The sequence below is a fragment of the Rhinatrema bivittatum genome, chromosome 4 (assembly GCF_901001135.1).
Source record: "Rhinatrema bivittatum chromosome 4, aRhiBiv1.1, whole genome shotgun sequence".
Lineage (NCBI taxonomy): Eukaryota > Metazoa > Chordata > Amphibia > Gymnophiona > Rhinatrematidae > Rhinatrema > Rhinatrema bivittatum.
Window position 1 is genome coordinate 23,363,067 of NC_042618.1, and position 25,621 is coordinate 23,388,687.

Consider the following 25,621-nt stretch of genomic DNA (forward strand, 5'->3'; position numbering starts at 1 on the left):
AGAATTCTGTACCATCTGTAATGGTTTGATCGTGTTGTTGGGTAGACCTAGTAGCAGGGAGTTGCAATAGTCGAGCTTTGATAATATTATGGATTGAAGTACTAGCCTGAAGTCGGAGAAATAAAGGAGGGGTTTAAGTTTTTTGAGGACTTGCAGTTTGTAAAAGCAGTCCTTCGTGGTATTGTTTACGAACTTTTTTAGGTTAAGATGATTGTCAAGCCATGCTCCAAGGTCTCTGACGTCCGGTGAGAACATGTTATTAGCGTTTGGTAGAGAGAAGCTAGAAGAGATTGTGAGTGGATCCTGAGAGACAATGAGCATTTCGGTTTTATTGGCATTCAATACTAGGTTGAGGCTTGAGAGTAATTCCTTAATGGGCTGTAGGCATTCGTTCCAGTAAGTGATGGTTTTTTGAAGGGATTCTGTAATCGGGAGAAGGATTTGAATGTCGTCTGCATAGAGGTAATGGGTAAGCTTGAGGTTTGAGAGTAGGTGGCAGAGAGGGAGGAGGTAGATATTGAATAGGGTGGGAGAAAGTGAGGATCCTTGCGGGACTCCTTGCTCTGTAAGGATTGGATGCGATTCTTTGTTGTTTATCCTTACTTTGTAGAATCTGTTGCTTAGGAAGGAGTGAAACCATTTGAGAGCTGTGCCTTTGATCCCTATATTAGTTAGTTGGTCTATAAGTGTAGTATGTTTTACCGTATCAAACGCCGCAGAAAGATCAAGTAGAACCAGGAGCTGGGCTTCCTATTAGGAAAATGCCTCACCTCAGTCACACATGGAGAACATAAACAGATCCTCACCAAATACAGAATAGAGCAACTGTAAAGTAGAAATACAAATGCGCAAACAAAAACTGAACTGGAAACCGCAAGGAGCCAGACAATGTATGCAGTGCAACAATGAGAAAACAGAACCATCACCATTCCTCTAACATCAAACAATAAAATCAAGAAATAAAATAAATACAATATCATAATACTAAAAACTTACTAATATTATTTTTTTGGTGGGCCTGGGACAGAGAATGAATGAACGGGGTGGGGGGGGGGGGCAGCGCAGTAATTGTTCGCACAGGGCAGCAAAAAAGCTGGACTTGGGAGCTGAAATTCCAGTAGGAAAGTTCACTAGAAGAGCTCAAGTGCACTGATGATTTTCTGCCAGGTCACACCAGGTCACTGACCTGGAACCTTTTTGAACTCGCTTTCTTTTCCTCATTGCAGCTGGAGTGGAAGCTGGGGGCTTCCACTAGCCCGGACCTGGTACTCTTTTTGTCCTTTAGAAAATGACCACTGCTCAAGTCAATCAGCTGGCCTGGCTGAGAGTTGGCCGGGGCTGAACCCTTGCACTTTCAGGAGGGGAGAACAATATTCCAAATCCTTTTATGTAGGTAAAGTGCAATTTAATGCATGCAAATGGTCTGTCTGGAGATTGCCTTGCCACAAAACAGCTAAAGGTCCGCACATTGGTCTGTAGTACCTTGGACTTTCAGCCTCACTTAGGGGTGGCATTCCCAGGGATGGGAGCGTGCTCTAGGGTGTTTGGGGGTGAAGCCCGCAAATAACATGCCCAAATTGTACTTTCGAGTCTATGCTTCTGGTTTTCCCGAAGAATGGTCTACCTGCCTGTGGGATGTTTGCGCTCATAGGAACTTTCTATGCAAATGTGCGCTGCTGCTTTCTCTTTCAAACTCGGCACCAGGTCTTGGGTTGCGGGCATGGTTTGAAAGCTGCCTGCATAGTTGGCAACAAAAGGTTAATTCCATGGACTTTCTCAACTGGTGTTCATAGTAAAATGATTCTTTCCCGAATGACCCTGTGCAAGGAGAGGATTCACTAGCAAAATCCTATTCCTTTAAATTAGCAAACGCAGTGCCATACGAAGCATTTGTAACAAGTATTTAAAAAAAACAACCGACCTTTTTTGTTTGTTTGGTGATATAATCCATTCTGTTGGCGTGAGTCGTATGGTGGTGGAATACGGGGCAATTCTTTTGCCTACTCGTTGGGGGTACAACCTGTGCTGAAAATCTGGAAAATTCAGATTGCATCAGCCCAGGCTTCAGCATGCATGTAGAATCCATTAAAAAAAATCCTTACATTCTGCAGTTATAGGAATTTGTTCAACTGTTTCTGTAGAAATGATAATAGGGGGTAGATTTTAAAAGCTTGCACTCGCATGCGCGCGCACACATGGACACCCAATTTTATAATATGTGCGCGCGGGTGCACGCATGTTATAAAATTGGGGGTCGGTGAGCACAAGGGGCTGCACACTTGTGCATCCTGCGCGCGCCGACGCCTGCGGCCTTCCTCAGTTCCCTCCCAGTCCGCTCCAATTTCTGAGTGGACTGGAAGGAAACTTCCCAACCCCCTACACTAACCTCCCTACCCCTTCCCCTAACCTACCCGCCCCCTAGCCCTAACCTAATCCCCCCCCAAATCTTTATTTTACCTTTTGCGCCTGCCTCGGGGCAGCTGCAGGTTGCGCGCGCCAGCACCCTGCCGGCACACGATCCCCAGGCACAGTGGCAAATGGCGCCAGGCGCCTCTAGCCACGCCCCACCCTGCCCCCTCCCCACCCCTTTCCCAAAGCCCCAGGACTTACACACGTCCCGGGGCTTTATGCGCATGGCCGGACCTTTGAAAATAAGCCCGGCGCATGTAAGGCCACCTACGCGCACAAGTCTTTTAAAATCTACCCCTATAAGTATCAGTTTGTGTAAACCAGTTTTTCAGTCAAAGAAGCACTGGAAATCAGCTTGGCTCATACTTTCTATTTGGTGTCAAAACCCCAACTCTCCCCACCACCACCACCACCAGATTGCCGAGAATGTAATCAAGAAAAGATTCGGTCTGCGCTAATAAAGCCATGTGCTACCTATTAGTGTTGTAAGGCTCACAGAAAATAATATATCTTTCAATTTGTCATTAGTTTATTTGTACGGATATTGGAACAAAACTGGCTGAGTCAACAATTATCCACAAGCAGATGATTGCCTGCATGCCTGGGGTAAGTAATGATTCAAGGCCAGTCTCTTTGCTTTCGCTTTGTGATAATACTCGACATCTTTCTTGGTGCATTGGATTCACTTGTTTATGTTAAACCTCCTTGGTTTATTTATGCTGCCGTGTATTGAGCAATGAAACACATTGTTGAAAAATTGAATAGTGTGGCATTTACTGTAATGAACTACATTGGAATTTCGGCTTCTTCTTTTTTTATTTTCTAACCCGTCAGCTTCCTTTCCCTCTTCCAGGTCTCTGGCTCAGTCAGAAATGGTGGAAATCCTGGCACCACGAGCCTTTGATCACAGCTACCCAGGGATTTTCTCCCCCTCTTTTATATCCTCCCATCCCCCAATCTGGACATCGTGGTGACAGTCCTGCAGCAGGGACCAAACACCTGGGTTCCTTTCGAAAGCCTGCAATCACGCACCCTGAATCTGGCTACTGGGAGGTCCATATTCAGTCACTGTCTGCATAGCAAAGTTAGCCAGATAAACTTTATTTGGCTAACTCTGGATGTATAGTCAATAGTGCTGCCGTACTATTGAATACAGCTGGCCATCTTAAAGTCAGCTGGCTAACTTTAGGGCAGTTCTTTGGTCCAGCAAGACTTATCTGACTAAGTTAACCAGCTAACTTTGAATATCAGAGTTAACATAGCCAGTGTAATGTTCCCGGAACAATGCACCATCTGTAATGAAAAAAGTTTACCAAAGGACAGGACAACAGAGACAGTGTATTTCTCATATGCGGAAGTCAGCTCCTAAGTTTGAGAGACTGACTTAATTAGATATCCAATTAACTGTACTTAAATACACTTTTGCCCAGGAAGTTAGTACAACCCTCCTTTGATTTAAGATCACAAGGTGAATAAACATTTGCTGACACTTCTAAACATCTTGAGAACGCCAATTAACCTTGATTTTATAACTCTTCATTGTGTCTTCAAAGAGGTACATTTGTCTTTTCTGCTATCTAACAGGTCAATACAGTAAAGTGCGGCCGCGGTTACCCTGCTCCTAACCCGCTTTCTACTCACTTTTCGGCCGCGTTAGTCCAACCCGCGATACACTATCCCCTTTAACCCATTCTTACCGCCTCTTTAAATCACCGGGTAACCCCTTTCGCCCGCGGCATGTATATTAGATGTAAACGATCAAATTAGCTATTCCCTTCCATACAGTAACACGCGCCCCGACTATCACTTTTTTACCCTGCCATTTTGCCGCGTGTTTAACCTGCTAACTTAACGCCTACCCTTACCCCTGCGTTAGAGGCAGGGGTAAGGGTAGGCGGCAAACTTTCCCCCAGCCCCCGCTCACCTGCCCTGGCTGCGTCCATGGGTGCTGGTCTCCGGGGCAGCCCCAGTTCTCTCCCCTCCTCCCGAAGCAACGAAAACGGAAAAAATCGAAAAAGCGAGAAAAAAAAAAAAAGCGAAAAAGCGAAAAAAAAAAGTAGCAATGAAGTGGATGGTTCTCCTACGCTCGGGATTGCCAGTCCTCTCTCCCCTCCTCCCGAAGCAAGGCAATCCCGAGTGTAGGAGAACCGTCCACTTCCTGGTACCTGTCATTTCAAATGACATTTGAAATGACAGATACCAGCGTGTCCGTGAAGCGTTAGGCCAACGCACCCAGGATACTGTATAGCGCTCTATACAGTAAAATGGGTTGTGCGGGCCTAACGCTTCACGGACACTTCTTGGACGCAGCTTGCATTTGCAAGCTATTTAAATACAGTATCGAGCGGTAGGTGAGCCGGACTGTGTGTGCGGCAACCGCGGGTGCGCCGGGCACTAACGCAGCTCTTCCTACTGCTCCTTACTGTATAGGCCTGTAAGTGTGAGATAGTTTCAGAGACAGTTTCAAGACAGAGCATTGCTTCCTGGAGCCTTTCTGGTAAATTTCCACTAAACAGGTGCCTACAATAAATTTTATTATCACACCAGCTAACTCAACTCCTCCCTGTTATGCCCCTGAAATGCTCTTTATGTAGCCGGCTAAATTCTAGAGATGTGCAAAGCCTGAACCTTTTCATTCGGGCTTTGTTTTTGAGCCGCCGCGTGACATTTCGTATTTCCCGCGGTTTGGGCCTTTTAAATTTGGGGGAACCCGAATTTCGGGTTAGTGCGCGCTAACACTTTTACGTTAGCGCACACTAACGGGGAGTTAGCGTGCACTAACCCCATTAGTGTGCACTAAACCCAAAAACAAATTTTTCCCAAAATTTTGGGAAAAACTCATTCGAGTTTCGGGCTCCCCGAACCACGACAAATTAGGCAATTTCGTTGAAATTTCCTAATTTGCCCTAGACACATCCCTACTAAATTCTAGCTGGCAAACTTATTAGCTGTCTAATATGTAGCCTGCTAAGTGACCAAACATTAATTTAGCAGATAGCTTCTGAGTTATCTGTCTAAATGTTTCTGAATATGGACCTCTGGGTGTTTCCATTGAATGATGACTATGATTCTCTCCCCCCAGGGGCTGTAAGCGCTACTTCCACACCTTCTGGAGGAGGTGGTGAAGACTAAAACTGTGACGGATTTCAAAGGGGCATGGGATAAACCCTGTGGATCCCTAAATGCTGTAGGATGGGAATAAATAAAAAAGCTTAACCGGCCCAGAGCAGCAGCAACTACCTTGGGAAGCATCCCCAGCACCAGCTGACCTGGAGAGCGAAAGACTCAACTCGGAGATAGAACTGGGGGCTTTCCCCAGCCTTAGACTAGAGTTTCTCCTTATAGTCATATAATCCCCCCTTGGGGGAGGTGGCCACATTTGCAGCCCTGTAGAGCACTGAACCACTCACACAAAGTAGGTGAGACTCGGGTGCTTTGGGAGAGAGGCAGAAATACTCCTGAACTCCTGCAGGGCCACTAAGAGGGATTCACAGCTCACAAAATTAAACAGTCTGCTGCAGAAATTTGTGCTCCCAACACAAATAATTTACCAGAAACAAAAATTAAGTCCAGAAGGTTCAAACAATTGTAAGAAAATACAAGAATTAGTTCTTCTTAAACCTATAGATAGCACAGTAAATCAGACACCATTTTTAAGCACTTCCACAGTTCAAATGTCAGATCCAAGCAAGGAAAACTTGAACTTCCCCAGGCTCCTGAACACTTCTTCTTCCTCAGATATCCTTCAGAACTAAGAAATCCTCTTCTCCCAATTTAGAAATGTTTCTCAGATACATTGTTGGTGAAAACTACCTCTTGGACAATCCCCCAAACCTGAGTCCTGGGGATAGCAACCCTCTTGGATCAGTCCCAGCACTCAAGCAGAAGGGAGATACACACTTTTCCATAAGAAAAGAAATGACGGCTGTCCTTTCCCCCACTGGAGCTTTGGATGAGTGCAATTCCTCTGCTGTCTCTCCTAAATTCCTTGGTTCAAGATTCCTCCTTAGTGAGTCATGGAGTCATCCTTATAGTCTCATGCATACTGACCCACCCTTTGAGAGATGGACCCTCCTGTCACTCCCATAGACCAATACACCCTCTGAACTCCCTATGAACCCTCCGATGCTGGAAAAATCTCTTTTCTAAAGAAGAGAAAGGCCACTCTTCTACTAGTAAAGAAAATACTTCCACGACAAAATCTCTAACATTATCAAGCGCTTCCCCTCTAAGCCCGCCCCTACCCCTCCGCTCCCTAACCACAATGGTATCAATCTGCGATCCCTTGACCTCACATCTTTGTGAGCGACATTGCGGAAGGGATAGAAGGTAAGGTATGTCTTTTTGCGGATGACACTAAGATGTGCAACAGAGTGGACACGCCGGAAGGAGTGGAGAGAATGAGACGGGATTTAAGGAAGATGGAAGAGTGGTCGAAGATATGGCAGCTGACATTCAATGCCAAGAAGTGCAAAGTCATGCATATGGGGAGTGGAAATCCGAATGAACTGTATTCGATGGGGGGAGAAAGGCTGATGTGCACGGAGCAGGAGAGAGACCTTGGGGTGATGGTGTCTAATGATCTGAAGTCGGCGAAACAATGTGACAAGGCGATAGCTAAAGCCAGAAGAATGCTGGGCTGCATAGAGAGAGGAATATTGAGTAAGAAAAGGGAAGTGATTATCCCCTTGTACAGGTCCTTGGTGAGACCTCACCTGGAGTATTGTGTTCAGTTCTGGAGACCGTATCTCCGAAGAGACAGAGACAAGATGGAGGCGGTCCAGAGAAGGGTGACCAAAAAGGTGGAAGGTCTTCATCAAATGACTTATGAGGAGAGATTGAAGAATCTAAATATGTACACCCTGGAGGAAAGGAGGAGCAGAGGTGATATGATACAGACTTTCAGATACTTGAAAGGTTTTAATGATCCAAAGACAACGACAAACCTGTTCCATAGGAAAAAAATCAGCAGAACCAGGGGTCACGATTTGAAGCTCCAGGGAGGAAGATTCAGAACCAATGTCAGGAAGTATTTCTTCACGGAGAGGGTGGTGGATGCCTGGAATGCCCTTCCGGAGGAAGTGGTGAAGACCAGAACTGTGAAGGACTTCAAAGGGGCGTGGGATAAACACTGTGGATCCATAAAATCAAGAGGCCGTCAATAAAGAGTGGGTGGCTAGCCAGAATGACGGCTACTGCCAGGAGACAATACCCTTATTCAATAAACATACACATGGTTACTGTGACTCCAACATCGCTCTAAGCTACAACAGCAAGAGGAAATGTGGAAAAAAGGATTCGCACTCACAAAGTGGGGAGTAGCTGGCTTGTTACGGCGGTTACTACCCCAAACCAAATAAGCCTGATACTTCACTTTCAATGCATATCCAGCATAGCTCTCTGCTTCAACGTCAGGGGAGAAGAAAAACTGATACTTCACGCATATCCAGCATAGCTCTCTGCTTCAACGGCAGGGGAGAAGAAAAACTGATACTTCACGCATATCCAGCATAGCTCCCTGCTTCAACGGCAGGGGAGAAGAAAAACTGATACTTCACGCATATCCAGCATAGCTCTCTGCTTCAACGGCAGGGGAGAAGAAAAACTGATACTTCACGCATATCCAGCATAGCTCTCTGCTTCAACGGCAGGGGAGAAGAAAAACTGATACTTCACGCATATCCAGCATAGCTCTCTGCTTCAACGGCAGGGGAGAAGAAAAAAGGATTCGCACTCACAAAGCGGGGAGTAGCTGGCTTGTTACGGCGGTTACTACCCCAAACCAAATAAGCCTGATACTTCACTTTCAATGCATATCCTGCTTCAACGGCAGGGGAGAAGAAAAACTGATACTTCACGCATATCCAGCATAGCTCTCTGCTTCAACGGCAGGGGAGAAGAAAAACTGATACTTCACGCATATCCAGCATAGCTCCCTGCTTCAATGGCAGGGGAGAAGAAAAACAACCAATAAGGGCTGAATAACACAGTCTGGGTAAAACAAATAAGCATGGGTGTAGCTTGCTTATTGCGGCGGTTACTTCCCCTACTACCCATAACTAATCAAGCTTGATATTTCACTTGGTTGCAGCTCCATCACTGCTCTCTACATTAATGGTGGGGGTGGAAGGGAAATAGAACCAAAGAGCTAAGAGAAACAGATAAGTATGAGAAAAAAATGTGAAGCTTGCTGGGCAGACTGGATGGGCCGTTTGGTCTTCTTCTGCCGTCATTTCTATGTTTCTATGTTTCTATCTGCCTTAGAGATAGAGACCATCCTAAAAAAGATAAAACCAGCCTCTCACATTGCAGACACAATCCTCACGAAAACCCTCCTCTCCATTCCCACCTCCATTGCTAAATACCTAGCTGACATAATAAATTGCTCACTGACCTCCGACAAAGTCCCAGACCCCCTCAAACTCGCCGTTGTCAAACCCCTCCTCAAAAAACCCACCCTCAACCCCGCTGACCCAGCAAATTTTCGCTCTATTTCTAACCTGCCCCTCCTCTCCAAAGTACTCGAGAAGGTCGTCAATTCTCAACTCTCTGACTTCCTCGAGGACCACCCCATCCTACATCCATCCCAATTTGGCTTCCGCAAGGGTTGTAATACTGAAAATCTCCTGCTAGCAATCACCAACACTATCCTCTTAGGTATGGACCAAGGGAAGTCGTTCCTACTCGCCATCCTTGATATCTCAGCAGCCTTTGACACGGTCAATCATCAAATCCTACTTTCCCTGCTAGCAGAGATAGGTATCGCCGACATAGCATTATCATGGTTCTCCTCTTACCTCTCCCACAGAGAATACCTAATAAAAATCGACAAATCTGTATCAGCTCGCATTCCTCTCACGCAAGGTGTTCCCCAGGGATCCTCACTCTCCTCCACCCTCTTCAATATTTATATACTGCCCCTCTGCCACCTACTGTCTGACCTAGGCCTGAACTTCTTCTTGAATGCCGACGACGTGCAAATTCTCATCCCCATCCAAAACACGCTCAAAGAAACCCTCCAATTCTGGGATTCCTGCCTAGCTGCCATCAACACGCTATTATCCAACCTCCACCTTGCTCTAAATGCAGCTAAAACTGAGATACTCATTATATCTAATCAACCTGAACACACACCCCTCACCACCCTCCCCCTCCCTACCTCTACCCTCTCCCCATCCCCCTCTGTGAGAGACCTGGGAATTGAACTGGACCAGCACCTCAACTTCAAAGCTCATATTAAGTCCCTGCTAAAGGGGGGCTTTTACAAACTCCACATTCTTAAAAAGCTTAAGCCATTGCTTCACACACAGGATTTCCGCCTAGTCTTGCAAACCACCATACTTTCTAAATTGGACTACTGCAACTCCCTGCTCCTAGGCCTCCCATACTCGACCATTAAACCCCTACAAATCCTACAGAACGCCATGGAGAGAATCTTAACAGACACCCGAAGAAGAGAGCACATCACCCCTATACTTAAGGATCTGCACTGGCTTCCCATCCCCTTCCGTATCCAGTATAAAACTCTTACCACCCTTCACAACGTGCTATATAAAAACAACCCCTGGCTCAAAGATATGCCACATTTCCGCGCAACCACTCGTCCAGCCAGATCCTCCCTTGCAGGCACCCTGCAGACCCCCCCCCCCCCCCCCCCCCGTCAAAATCGCCCACCTCACCACTACCAGAGAAAGGGCTTTCACCATCGCCGGCCCTACCCTCTGGAACTCACTTCCCACCCATCTCCGTCTCGAACCTTGCCTGCTCACCTTCAAAAAAGGCATCAAAACTTGGCTGTTCAGACAGGTCTACCCTGACATTAACCAAACCTAGACCCCCCCCCCCCCAGACCCCCCCCCCCGAGTCACCCCCCCCCCCCCCGGTCACCCTCCCTTGTTACCCTCCTCTAGACATCCTCCCTTCCTCCCCACACCTCCCAGAAATTTGCTGTATAACCTGCAGCCCTCCCTCCCCATCTTCCTTAGTATCCCCCTAACCTGTGGTAATATAACAATATGTTGTAAATAAGTTCCTTCTGCATTTATAGTTTGGTTTCACTTTCTCACTCTTCTGCACTTATTTCCTTCCTCTCTCCTCTCTCCCCTTCCCCACTCCCTTTTCTCGCCTGCTCCCGTCCCCTGCCTCCTGTTCATTGTAATTTCTCCTTCTCTGAGTTATTCGTAAACCAGCGTGATGTGTCCTACGAACGTCGGTATATTAAAATCTGTTAAATAAATTAAATAAAATAAATAGTAAGAGCTAGACCCCTTACAGTCACTGAATCCGTGTTATTTCAATGATCAATACAAATAATAAAGAAGAGACACTTAAAAGTTACTCTGTCTCCACTGGAACTCATTGAATTATAATATTGCCATTTGTTCTTGGGGGTCAGTTCCTGACAGTCTGAATGTTCTTTAAAGTGTGGTCGATCAGATTTTGTAGTGGACCAGAGGGTTAAGGCAGTCAAAAGAAAGAGTGACCAAATCCTCTCTGTGGAAGCACTGATAGTTGGAACTAGTTCCAGAAGCAATTGTGGTATATGCCCAAGTTGTGGTTCCAACTGTTCTGAGTTTTATTTGCATTAAAAAATATATATATTTACAGGCTGTTCCACCACAACAATGTGAATGTGCATAGGTGTTAATTATCTGTGCTGAGCATAGTGGAATCCCATTTCACGGTTCAGATTTCACATACCCCTCCTCCTTGAAAGTTTTTCTTCCATTGAGGGTTTAACTTGGAGCTTTAGGATCTCATCCAGTTGTCAAATCATTAATACATCTTACTCTGACTTCAGATATATTACTCACAGTAAAGCTCTGGGACTTTAAAGCACTTGGTTTTCTCCTCAGCATGCTTAAGGAAAAGATCTTCTGACTCATTCTGTACTGAAGGCTTTCCTTTCTTACAAAGTACCTGCCTAGTGAATCCATCCGTTCCAGAGCGTTTCACATTCTCCTTAATATGTGCATGTTGGGAGGATCCCCCGTGATTCCCCGTTCCAATTGTTCTCACTGACTGGAAACATCTCACAGATAAGGCTCCATCCTCCTTCCGGGAATTCACAGCTTCATCAGGCGCGGTCTGATTCTTTCTGACCAGGCATCTGGTAGGTAGGCGTGTCCTTTCACTGGAAACAACATTTTTCTTTTGTTTTGAAAATGAAACAAAGAGCAAAGAGAGAAAACTGCGTAGATATTTCTGCTTATCTGTGTTTCTTTTATATGCAAAATTGAATAAAGGATGTTTAAAACAATGAAAACAAACAAAGAGCAAACAAAAGTTTGTTTCACGTTTAAAAAAAAAAGTAAGCTCCACCCCGCCACAATAGCAAACATAAAAAGGCTGGCCAGGCCAGGCCATCCCCCCACCTACTGGACCCCCTTAACCTCTTATTTCATGTATGGGATCACTCCCAGCTGTAATGGCACTGGCCAATCTGAATTGAACACTCTCCTGGATCTTGTTCACGGAATCTCTGTAGGCACCACCTCTAGGAATCAAAACACAGTGGTTCACACATTCTCTGGCACATACCATGTATCACTGGAGCCAAAATAAGATCGATTCTGTTGGTTGTCTTTTAAGAGGTCTATGCAATACAACTCATGCCAAAAATATTTTAGCACTCAAATGCTCAGTAAGAAACTACTTTAGGTGGTACTATGCAATTCATTTTACTGTGTGCACATTACATTTCGGCCTCACTGCCGTGGCAACAGTACTAAGATGCACGGTAACCAAACAAAAAAATTCACGAAAAACTTTAATAAATAACCCATTTAGACTGTAAGCCTTCTGGGGATAGGGAAATCCCTACAGTGTCTGAAGGAATGTAATCCACTTTGAAAAATCACTTTGGGTAATTTTTTAAATCAGTAAAGCAATTAATAAATATTATTGAGTAAATAAATATTAAATTAAGTGTCATGAAAGGTGGAAAAGTAATACAGTTATTATGGCTCTTCATAAATGCATACGAACTGACGTAAAACTCCAATATGCTAATAACATAGCTGCTGGAACATTAGATTACGCTAACAATCTGACCAATAAGTATTGAGTGATGTATACTGAATATAATGTGAAGGATCATGTAATGGAAATCTTAGGTTATAATTCTACTTCAAAGCACCCCAGTTAATGTTTATGTATCAACCTAGAATATGCATTTAACATCAAGATGAAATAGATTTGATATAAAATTGACCTAGAAAATATATTTGCTAGAAAATGTATATGAAACAGAATAGGAATGTTGATCCAGCAACCGGAGGCTGATATTGTAAACTGTTGTGATCTGATTTTGGAACAGCAGTATATAAAACTCCTAAATAAATAAAAATAAAATATTATTATTATTATTATTATTAATAATAAAAAAACTGATATGTATGTTAGCTACCTTCTGAATTTCTCCATAATAGCTAGCCCAAAATTTAAGGGACATTTAGCATAGGGGATTTCTTCCTCCAAATCCCCCCCCCCCCCCCCCATAAATAATGATCTGCGCACTCCTCCTCTTCATCACAATCCCACTCCTGGGCATCCCATCCTGATCTCCCCATCCCAGTTTAAACAATGGCATTGACTCGGGGCCCCTTCCAGGGCATCCTTTTCCCCCACCCACCCAAACAATGGCATTGATCCTCTCCATGGCATTCCCCCTGAGAAATGATTAGAGCTGCCTTCAGAGGCATCTGCATGCCATCCCTTCTCCCCTTGAGCCATGACATGAAATCCTAACCTGGGCCTGCCCCCCCCCCCCCCCATCCACTCCCCCTGAGAAATGATGCTTTCTCTTTAGGGGCATTCCCCTCATTCCCTCCCATCCCCTGAGCAATGACATGGGCTCCCATCAGGATCTCTTCACAGTCCAGCCACCCCTCTGGAATGGCACTTACCATGCATGGTGGCCTGGTTTGGCCTCTGTTGGAAGCAGGACGCTGGGCTTGATGGACCCTTGGTCTGACCCAGTATGGCATGTTCTTATGTTCTTATGTTCCCCCTTCTTCACTGGGAGGTGTGAGTGGCAGCTAGGCCAGCAGGAGGGCTCTGCAAACTGTGTATCAGTAACGAGGTGCCATCTAGTGACACCTCGTTACATATTAAAGCGGCATTATGGCTCGTACATAGTGATGCACTGCTAGGTTGCATCAACAGTTCATCAGCTGGGCTGGCAGGAGGTCTCTGCACTTGCTCCTGCCAGTGAAGAAAGAGAACCTCTGGAATGGTAACTGTCCTTCCAGAGGAGTGGGTTTTCCTAAGTTGCCTCTAGTGTGGACCAATGTCATTATTCTGGAGATGGAGAAAGGGATGGCTTCATTGCTCAGGTTGGGGGGAGCAGGGGGATGCCCCTGAAGGGGGTCCTATGTCATTGCTCAGGTGGAGGAGGGGACTGCCTTGGATGGGGTTTATATCATTACTCAGGTAGTGATGCACTGGAAGGAGCTTGTGATTTTGTGAGGAGAATGGGGGATGCTCATGAATTATCATCATCACCAGCAGTGCTCTCTATTTTTTTACATACTTTTCCATCAAAAGAGCTCAGAGCATGTTACAGCAGGTCAAGAATTATACATTAGTTATGAAGGGCTTATGGGAAGGAAATTTTCCATGCTGACTCTTTCACTTCAGGCCCTGGTGGATTTTACAACTCTATGGGGGTCATTTTCCAAGGAGTTACCACGGGAGATAAATTCGCAAATCATGCTAACAGCCATTAACACAATTTGTGAATGCAAATTTGTAATTCAGGGGGCAGAGCATATGTAAAGCGGGAAACAGTTTATCGTGTGCCACGAAACAGCCACAGTGTTAGTGCAGCTCATAGCTACAACCCTTTCATTTGAGTGAGTGAGAGAGAGAGAGAGAGAGAGAGAGAGAGAGAGAGAGAGAGAGAGAGTTGCTATAGAGCCTACTCCCTAGACAGGTATTTGTTTCCCCATGGTAGGCCCACCTAGTAACTCGAGGTGGGGATTAGGTATGAGCGTAGGGGGTTGGGGGCCACGTTCACATTCAACATGAGACATACGAACAGAACAGTGGTCTCTTGTGAAGATTTGATGACCTTCGGAGTGAGGAAACTCACTCCAAGAAGAGATTTGGGCAACATTCTCTCAACCTAGCTTGTTGTTGCCCAGGTAGAGTGTCCATCAAGCTAGGTTGAGAGAACGTTGCCCAAATCTCTTCTTGGAGTGAGTTTCCTCACTCCGAAGGGCATCAGATCTTCACAAGAGACCACTGTTCTGTTCGTATGTCTCATGTTGAATGTGAACGTGGCCCCCAACCCCCTATGCTCATACCTAATCCCCACCTCGAGTTACTAGGTGGGCCTACCATGGGGAAACAAATACCTGTCTAGGGAGTAGGCTCTATAGCAAGTCTCTCTCTCTCTCTCTCTCTCTCTCTCTCTCTCTCAAAGCAAAGCCTCATTTGCATGGGAAACACCCCTTAATGCAATATTGGTACATGAGGCCCTATGTAAGCCACCTAGAACAAGGGATAGAGTGGCCTATATATGTTTTAAAATAAAACATGGTAAAGATTCAACACCTGGTTGGAGGCAGGTGTTGATTTTTTTTACTGTTTAGAGAGCCCATGGATGATAGCAGGTGTGCAGATCATACCACCCTATTTCCTGTGTGTTTGGGAAAGCCTAATTTGCATATGACACTCCCTCATTTACATGCAAGGTGGCAGTAATTTTAGCACCACTTTGTCAGCATGGTGAAAGAGCAGTGTAACGTGCACATTGGTACAGTAACTTTTAAACAGCCACGTGGGCGCACGTGTGTGCACGTTTACTGGCTCATGCCCAGGGACGCAGCCATTTTATAACATATGTGCGTACATGCATGCATTGTACAAAATAAGCTGTGTGCACGCAATGGTGCGCACAATTTTAAGTAGGCACGCGCATATGTGCGCAAATGCTGCTTCTACCTCGTAAGTGGGAAGATTTTAGTAGACACGCACACCGAAGCAAATACCAGTTTTCCCAGTTTGCCCAGGTAAGGGATGGAACTTCCTAACCCACCCTAGTTAAATAGTCTCCCTTTTAGTCCGTGAACCCTGACCTTTAGATCCCTGCTCACTTCTTTACTTACTTACACGCCATCCACTGCAGAAGTAAAGCTACGCAGCAGGGGACCCCGGTGTGCGCCTTGCGCATTACTATTCGCGTGTATATATCTTGGTCTTCCCCGACACGCCCTGCCCCTTTTTTGGACTTTTCCATTTGTGCGCGTACAGGGAGATACGTGCGTACACAGGCGTCTTATAAAATCCGCTCAGTGTGTGCCGGCTCGGCATTCTCGCATGTCTCCTGGCTTTGGCACACGTTGGGCTTTTAAAATTCACTTTTAAAGCTTTTCTGCATAGCTCACTATTTTTAGTGCACGCAAGAGGGCCTTAATGTGTATGTTAAGTTTATGGCATAGGCTGTTAAGTCATCTAAAAAAAGAACCCTGTTGAAATCCAGGAGTAATTTATTTTTATTTTATTTTTTTATTATCTATTTATTGCATTTTACAATTTAAACATCAAACAATACACAACTTGAATTACATTAAAGGTATCACAAATTAATAAATAATTTTTATACTCTTAGTAATTCATGCAGAGGGATTAGACTCCCAATCCTGTCTTTTAAGCCCACCAAATGGATCCAAGACTTCACAATTTCAATGTAATATATACACAAAACGTATATTAACCAAAGCAATCCTAACTATAGGATGGTAACACTACTTTTAGAGAGATCACTTCACATCTAAGGAGCGCTTCTATGTGGTTCCTGATGTAGAGCTTAAAGCTGGTTTTCCTCTATGAACAATAAACTGTGTTAGCTGTAACAGTTGAGTACATATATATGTGTTACCTTCAGACTTCATTAAACATTTGCATGGGAATTTCAAAATTAAATACATTCCAGATTGCAATACTTGCGGTTTTAGCAGTAGAAATTGTTTCTTACACTTTTGAGATGATGGTGATAGGTCGGAGAACAATTGGACCTTCTAGCCCAAGAACTCCTAAAAACCCAGTCCTTGTCAGACACAAGCATAAATGACACAAATAGTGTTGAAGGCTTCACTAAATTAGTCTCTGTTTGTTTGTTCCAGAATCTCCGAAATATTAAGACTTGTTTCTTGGGTTAGCTGTCTTTGCTGCAAATCCTGCATTTGATTATTTCCTTCATTTCTTAGACTGGAGGATTTCTTTAACGAAGGCAAATAATATAACTTTGAAATTATAGGCAATGTAGCCTCGGATAAATTTAAAACCTCCATCAGGTATCTCCTCCATATCTGCATAGGTGTTTGAGTAGGTAGTTTTAGGAAAGTTTATACAGCAAATGTTTTTAGATCTTGAGATATTATCCAGCTTTTCCATCTTTAATTGTAAGGCTTGATTTTCTTTTATCATTACAACCTGCAAATCATTACTTTTCCTATATCAGCCTTAACATTTACCAATTCACTTTTTATCTGAGAATTATCCTTTTCCATTTTTTTCAACATTAATTTTTGTATCATTCACTGTTTTCAACATTGCTGCAATTTGTAGTCCCATATTTTTATTCAAATCATTAATAGCTTCCCAAATAAATTCTAAGGAAAATATTTGTGGCCTTACCAGAGGCTTAAACTGTGATAATAGAGGTCCAGCGTCGCTCTCTCCAGGCCCCTCAATTGCTGCTCCAAAGGAAGATTCGTCGGTTTCTTGGATGTTATTCAAAGCCATAGGATTCTCCTGATGTTCGTTTCGTCTCGTGGGGGACTCCTTCACGCCAACACTTTCGGTCGGCCCCAGGTCTTCTTGCTCCAACAGGAGCCTAGCAGTGGGATTAACTGGTGGGGATCTCTCCCCAGGGGAGAGTGATGTCATTAGTTTATGAAAGTCAGAGGCCTCTTCTTCCCCCCTCCCAACGCTCAGTGAAACCTCATACCCCAAATCCATCCCGTGGCGAATATGGGCATCCATCAGGCCCACCGTTGGGATAACCACTGACGCTCCTTGGCTCTCCTCTTTCGAGCCGAATGAGGCATTTCTTAGAGGTATTTACTCACAGTTAAAGGGATGCTTACAGTCGCCTTGTTAGCAACAACATCTTGGAGCCACTTAAAGTCTATGAAGGCTTCAACGGATCCGGAGAGGCACTGGATTTATAAAGTACAAAGGGAGGAGAAAGTCAAGGCAAAGTTCCAGGTTGTATCAAAGTTCCAGGTTGCAACAAAGTTCCAGGTTGTAACAAAGCTGCGCGCCCCTTTGGCACTTGCGGCTTCGGCAATGTGCCGGCAGCGGCTGCATGCCGCAGAAAGGCCAATTTTATAGACCCCTTGAACGTCCCCCTCGAATGACGTCAACACTGAAGGTACCCGCCTGTAACCACCGTCGGGACCATTGATTCCTGCCACACCTTCGGAAAGGCCTCTGGACCCGCTCTCACCTCTCCTTCTCCTCTCTACCTCAAATGGGAACTGCAGAAGGGCCGATTTTATAGGCCCCTTGAACGTCCCCCTTGAATGACGTCAACACTGAAGGTACCCAGCTGTAACCACCATCAGGGCCGTCGATTCCTGCTGCACCCCCGGAAAGGCCGCCAGGCCTGCTCTCACCTCTCCTCCTCTCCACCTCCTGGAGTAATTTATTTTTAATTTATCATTATTAGGAGTTGCTATCTGTTGGGAGTATCAATCAGATAGGAGTTAGCAATCTGTTTTTATTTAGGAGAGTTGTGGGTGGATCCTTGAACCAGTGGCAGATGACCACGCCCCCGGGGGAAGATCCCGAGAGGGACTACCGGTCAGGCTCAGAGTTAGGAGACAGACACACACTAGTTCTTTTATTAGACAGTATACTGAACCACCAGAGGTGGCAGTAGTGAGCTGGAATGCCCGGCTGGGCTGTAGTCCCTCAGATACTGGAACAGCGATCCCTGGAGGCTGAGCTGTAGAGAAACTGAAATACAGTGAGTAGGCAGGGTATGCAGAGTTCATGTACCGAACCTGATGGTAACACTCACACAATGTCTCATAGAAGCCCAGGAGCTGGAATATATAGGCCCTTAAGGAGCGAGTACCTGGTTCCAGGGAAAGCTCTGAGAGAGCGATGGTAACTCACTGATATAGTTGGCAGTGATGACTTCCAGGCAGAAGGGAATACGGAGCAAGTGTGGGAACGAGGGCCCTCAAGGAGCGAGTACCGGTTCCAGACTGTCACCTGAAAAACAAAGGAGAGAGTGAAGCCCCCGAGGAGCGGGTACCCCTGGTAAGTCTGAGGAGGCAGAGTAGCTTAGGTAGAGTAACCCGTAGCAAGTCCGTTCCTTGCTAACTCAATCTGTTAGCAAATTCTAAGACCTTATATATCCGTCGCGGGTGACGTCATCTCAGGGGGACGCCCCTGAGGTTCGCGCCGTCGCCGGTACTTCAGTCAGGGCCATGCCGCACACGCACCCCTAGGCCTTCAGGAAACATGGCGGGTTGCAGTGTCTAGCCGGTCCAGGGACGCTGGAGGACTTCGGCAGAAGAACGCCGCGGTAGCTTATCTTCCCGCAGGCGAAGAGGGAGGTGCCAAAGAGGTAAGGAGGGCAGAGAGAGGGCGTCGGGAACTGATGGACACAACAATCATACTCTCGGTAGAATTTTTCAAAGACTTTTCGCACTACGCACTGTGGAATATGTGAAAAAATGCACACGGCAAATTTATAATACTCTGCATCTAAGACATATTACACATATTACACCCACTCTTGCAGCCCTTCAATGGCTTCCAGCCCAGTACAGAATTCAATACAAAGTAGCTGCAATGATTTATAAACTCTTACAAAATGACTCCATTTCATGGTTTAATACTATTCGAGTTTATAAACCTAACCAGGTCTTGATGTCAGAAAATAAAACTCTTCTTGAAATACCCTCGATTAGAAAGGCACGGCTTGGTATCACCAGGGAGAGAGCCTTTTCTGAAGCGGCACCAGTAATCTGGAACTCCTTGCCATAGCAATTACATTTAATTACATGCAGCAAAATGTTTAAAAAGGCTTTAAAAACACACCTATTCAGAATGGCTTTGGAAGGCAATTAAAGGTAGAAAATTTGATTTTATGCCACAGGTCATTTGTTCTTTCTTTACTCACTCTTTTATTGAGTTGTTTGTTTTACTTTGTAATTTGTATGTATAATTATTTTTTTTATTGATTGGTATGCTTTATTGCAATCCGCTTCGAGCAATAGGATGTATGTGGAATAAAAAAAACTTTTAAATAAATTAGATAAATAAATTAATTTTGGAAACAGATGCCCAGTAGTTTCCTGACAACCGGTGGTGATGTAATTTGTGACTCCGTTGCTAGCAAGCATGATTCCAACGGAGGACAGAAATGTCAGAGGAGCCACTTTCAAAAATTGAAAGGTAATGGCATTAAAATGTGCAGCTAGTGCAAGAGAGGGGTATTGAGGATTAGCTGTGTATTCTGTAGCATTGCACCACCACTATTTTCTTATAAATCACCTACTCGATTTGCAGGTATACTTATCGACATATGTCCCGTATGCGCGTAAATCTACCTGAACTACGCGGAGGCATTCTTGGAGGCGGGGCTAGCGGAGGGATTTTCACTGACGTGCATAATTTTGGATTTTCAAAAGTATGTGCGCACATTTTCCCAAAAAAATCTCTGGGCGTAATATTCAGCCACTGGCCAGCTTGCAAAATTAGCCGGATCAACTTCTCCAGCTCTCTTTGGCAGGATATTTAGTGGCACAGCCATACCGCAGAATGTACAACTGTATCCAGCTAACTTTAGGACTGCTCTGTGGTACGACTACAGTTAGCGGGAAATATTATTAGGCTGACCTTTAGCTGGATAATAAGATATCTAAAATATTCTAAGTCAAGAGAAGAACCCCAAAATGTCAAAAGTCAGCATTTTGCCTGACAGCTCACAAGTTATCTGGCTGCACGCCTTTCAATATGGACCCCTCTGTCTGTATCTTAGCAGGTGTAATTGTGCGTGGGTGGTCCTGAGGCGCAAATTTTCAAAGTGAATATACGCGCCTAAGTTAACTTAGAAAATTGGTGTAACTCGTGTGCAGTTTGGACGACTTTCTTCTGCGGGTTGTAATAGAATGACCCCCTGAAAGGTGAATTTTCAAAAGTCACGCGCATAAAAAATTTGCATATACGCTATTTTATAAACCTCAAATATTCACGCGTAAATAGGGTTCGCTTGTAAAATATACGCGTGTGTGACACGCTCTTCGCTGGATATGCTGAATTAGGGGCCACGCAATTCCCAGGGCTGTACCCTGCTTTGCTGGACGTCTCTTATTTCTCTGTCATTCCAGTCTGTAGCTCCTGGGATGCTGGGGTTCACCGGTGGGGAGGAGGTATACACCTCCCAGGGCCCTCTGTAGCCTAGTCATCCGCTCTCCCACAATTCACAGTCCCTGATCAGTTTGTACTCACTGCTGGAGGAGTCCTCCGGATGTAGCAAAGCTCCCCCAAAACACTGCAAGGAGGCAACTGTGGTGATCAACTCAAAAAAATGTTAACTGATGCTTAAAAAAAACTCAATCCAAACTAGAGATGTGAATCGTGTCCTCGATCGTCTTAACGATCGATTTCGGCTGGGAGGGGGAGGGAATCGTATTGTTGCCGTTTGGGTGTGTAAACTATCGTGAAAATCGTTAAAATCGTGAGCCGGCACCCTAAAACCCCCTAAAACCCACCCCCGACCCTTTAAATTAAATCCCCCACCCTCCCGAACCCCCCCCCCCCCCAAATGCTTTAAATTACCTGGGGATCCAGCAGTGGTCCAGAACGGCGGCGGTCCGGAACGGCCCCCTCAATTGAATCCTGTTGTCTTCAGCCGGCGCCATTTTGCAAAATGGCCGCCGCAAAATGGCGGCGGCCATAGACCAAAACGATTCGACGCAGGAGGTCGTTCCGGACCCCCGCTGGACTTTTGGCAAGTCTTGTGGGGGTCAGGAGGCCCCCCCAAGCTGGCCAAAAGTTCCTGGGAGTCCAGCGGGGTTCCGGGAGCGATTTCTTGCCGCGAATCGTTTTCCGTACGGAAAATGGCGCCGGCAGGAGATCGACTGCAGGAGGTTGTTCAGCGGGGGTTCCGGACCGCCGCTGAACAACCTCCTGCAGTCGATCTCCTGCCGGCGCCATTTTCCGTACGGAAAACGATTCGCGGCAAGAAATCGCTCCCGGAACCCCGCTGGACTCCCAGGAACTTTTGGCCAGCTTGGGGGGGCCTCCTGACCCCCACAAGACTTGCCAAAAATCCAGCGGGGGTCCGGAACGACCTCCTGCGTCGAATCATTTTGGTCTATGGCCGCCGCCATTTTGCGGTGGCCATTTTGCAAAATGGCGCCGGCTGAAGACAACAGGATTCAATTGATGGGGCCGTTCCGGACCGCCGCCGTTCTGGACCACTGCTGGATCCCCAGGTAATTTAAAGCATTTGGGGGGGGTTCGGGAGGGTGGGGGATTTAATTTAAAGGGTCGGGGGTGGGTTTTAGGGGGTTTTAGTGTGCCGGTTTTCCTGCCCTCCCCCTTCCCCCGATTTACGATTTTTTAACGATAAATCGGGGGAATTGGTATTGTATCGTGGCCCTAACGATTTAAAATATATCGGACGATATTTTAAATCGTCAAAAAACGATTCACATCCCTAATCCAAACTAGGATGGCAAAAAGCATGAAAAGCATCACAAAAACCATAATGCCAGAAGCCACAGCCTCTTTATCCACGGTGCCAGATTTTATAGCTCCTCTCACTTCCTCTGAAGCAATGTCCAAGCAAAAAGACTCCCCAGCAAGGATGGGAATGCTTTCTTCTTCCTCTAGCATGTTCTAGAAGGGAACAAAAATCCCCAAATCCCTCTCTCCTCAGATGCTGCAAAATCTCTTTCCAATATAGCATTCTCTAGCAGTTTCAACCCACTGTTGACTGGACATGGGAATGCAACCACCATCAAAAATCCAGTCCTGAAAGGATGACTGTTCAAAAAACTATTTCCAACCTCCAGTGCACCAACCCAACTGCTGACTGGCAGTAGGGTAGATTCACCGGTTCTCCAGTGCTTCCACATTGGGAAAAACTGATCCCTGGTATCAGACACTGATTAAGACAGTAGAAAAAAAAATCCAATCTCTCAAAAAAACCCCCTCTCAATAGCACTGCAGTGGCAAGGCTTTAGGCCTACCAATAACCGCCTCTCACAAAAATCACCCCCTCTCTCTTCTCTGACCTAAAAGGGTCTCCCATTTGACCATGCTCAGCAGAGAATGTATAGGCTCACTGAGCCCATCCCAAAAAGGGGATGGTAAGAAGGATGGGGAGTGTCCCAAAAAATGCAACACCCCAAAAATAGTGGTAGAGGCAGGGCCAGCATTTACATGTGCAAGTTGCTGTTTTATAAGAGACTTATGTGAGTAGATTTGAGAACTTATTCACATATATTTACACCTGTTTATTAAATGATATTCACCGTGTTTCCTGTGTAGCACTGACTGGATGGGATGTTTGAGGGAACACAGACACATGACGGCAGAAAAAGACCATGTGGCCCATCCAGTCTGCCCATCCGTCCAATTAATTCAGCATTATAATTCTCATCTCTTCCTTAGAGATCCCCTGTATTTATCCCATGCTTTCTTGAATTCAGATACTGTTTTTGTCTCCACCACTTCCACTGGGAGGCTGTTCCATGCATCCACCACCCTCTCTGTAAAGAAATATTTCCTAAGCTTACTCCTGAGTCTATCCCCTTTCACCCTCATCTCATGATCCCTTGTTCTAGTGCCTCCTTCCCATTGAAAAAGACTCATCTCCTGTACATGGAAACCTTTGGGATGTTTGAATGTCTCTATCATATCTCCCGTATCTTGCCTTTCCTCTAGGGTATACATGCTTAGATCTTTAAGTCAATTCCCATATGAACAAAGACCACTAACCATTTTAGTAGCCACCCTCTGGACCGACTCCATCCTGTTTATATCCATTTGAAGACCAGGAGGGTCTCAATGACATGGAGAAGGACTGGGCAAACTGGTGGACTAATTGGTTAAACTGGTAATTTCATTCACACGTCTATGTTCGAACATTTTGTGTACTTTCACAAATAAAAAGTGACTTACCTAGGGTAAGTACTACTTAAATTTCGCCTGTAAAATCTCCACACACATACTTTTTAAATATAAAGTAAAAAATGTGTGTACAACAGTTTCAACACCACTTAGCAGCATACGTCTCAAAAGCGCTACTTATCCGGATGCGTATATGGGTATTTACCCAGATCTTTTAATGTTATCCTCTTAGTATACCATGTTACTACATAAGAACATAAGATTTGCTATACTGGGTTAGCCCAGGTCCCGTTTCCAACAGTGGCCAATCCAAGTCACAAGTACCTGGCAAGATCCCATGCTTCTATTGTGCAGGGATAAGCAGTGACTATTCCCCGAGGGCTAGATTTTAAAAACTCTGCGCGGGCACCCACGTGCGTGCGGTTCCCCGGTGTGCGCACATGGACGCGGCTATTTTATGTAACACGCACATGCCCATTCTATTCCAATCATGATTTTAGAGATTTCTGCCATTTCCCCCCTCTGCCGTCTCTTCTCCAAGCTGAACAGCCCTAACCTCTTCAGCCTTTCCTCATAGGGGAGCCGTTTCATTCCCTGTTATCACTGCCTGCTGTGACAGATTTGAAAAATTAAGAAACTCTAACCCCTTCCTTTGGGAAATGTATGACTTTAAAGACAAAAACTAAATGTGGTATCAGTGTCAAAAGAAATCATGAGGCCGACATTCAAAGCGTGTTTAACACTACTTAGCCGGCTAAGTAGCAAACACTAAATATCAGCGGCTGCTAAGACCATAGCCAGATAGTCAGTGGGCGGGTCAGGGTGCCACTACCTTTCCAATTCACTTAACCAGATAAGTAGTGATATTCGTTCTTATCTGGTGAAGTCAATCGGATAAGTTAGACCTGCCATAGAGCTAATCTAACTTAGCCGGATGTAACTTATTTGTATGTTTTAGTTTTATTATGTATGTTTTATTGTATATCGCTTACTTAGACCTACTGTAGTGTTAAGCGATCCAGAAATATTAATAAATGTAAATGTAACTTACCCAGCTAAGTGGCGACATTTACGCGGATATTCAGCATCATAAGCCGTGCCGCTGAATATGGCTTGCAACTTTGCTGGATAAGTGATAATCCGGTTCAGTTACACACACGGATAAACTTTAAATATTTGGGCCCCATATATTTATATTTAATGGGGATACGTTGTCCAGTCCAGGACAGGAGGAGCTGAGCTCCAAATAAAGGACAGTAGATGTTTCGGGGGGGGGGGGGGGGGGGGGCTGGAATCAGAGCCCCACATCGCTGCGGTAGCTCGGGCCCCCCCCCCCCGAGCACCGCAACACCTTGTTGGTACCCTGGTAGGAATGCATCACCGCTGGGGAAGAAAAAAAAAAGAAATGATTGAGGAGAAATCTGTCATTTATGCAAGCCCGGAGAAGGGCATTTGTGACAGGGCTGCCGGCGACCTTTTCTTTTCCAGCGTTTGTTATCCTGTCAAGGGAATTGACAGGCGCAGGATGTTAAAAGACAGACGGTGGCACCGTTCACCTCGGCGCGCGCACACAGCTTAACGTAACCCAGAGGCAAACAAAGCTTCCCCAGATTTGCTGCTTAAGTCCGTGGGTCCTCGCGAAGCATTTCCTAGTCTGGGCCCCGGTAATCTCTCCCCTCCCTGGGAGTGTAGGACGCTCTTCTTACGAGAAGCCTCTCCTTCCAGCAGGGATCCGTTCTCCTCCCTGTGGTCCAGCGAGCGGTCATTGCTGGAAAACAGCAGTTCAGCTGGGCCGAAAGGCCCCAGCCCCGGTTCTGACTGAGCTGGAACTACAAAGGAGCAGAGAAACCGATGAGCTTCAAAAAACAAATCGCAATAAAACGCAGCTGAGTGCTGTGGGACTTTCCTCTCAAAGTGCTAAACTTTGAGAGTCAGGCAAAAAAAAAAAGTTCCAACGCAAGTAAAAATCGTGCGCTAAAATTTAGCACTTTTCTTTTTTTACTCACACTTTGAAAAAACCAGGAAACTCCGAAATGCAAATGATATGCAAATGCATCCGGAGTTAATAAAAAGCACAAGCCAAAAAGTGCACTAAAACCAGAGT

General features: G+C 45.4%; 1 protein-coding gene across 1 annotated transcript in view; it reads left to right on the forward strand.

The window, feature by feature from the left end:
- Nucleotides 1–25,621, forward strand: part of UNC79 (unc-79 homolog, NALCN channel complex subunit) — a 245,531-nt gene that overhangs the window by 184,478 nt on the left and 35,432 nt on the right. Inside the window, exon 44 of the mRNA XM_029597854.1 lies at nt 2,938–3,015. Within this exon, the coding sequence (XP_029453714.1) occupies nt 2,938–3,015 (78 nt within the window). The remainder of the gene's footprint in view (nt 1–2,937; nt 3,016–25,621) is intronic.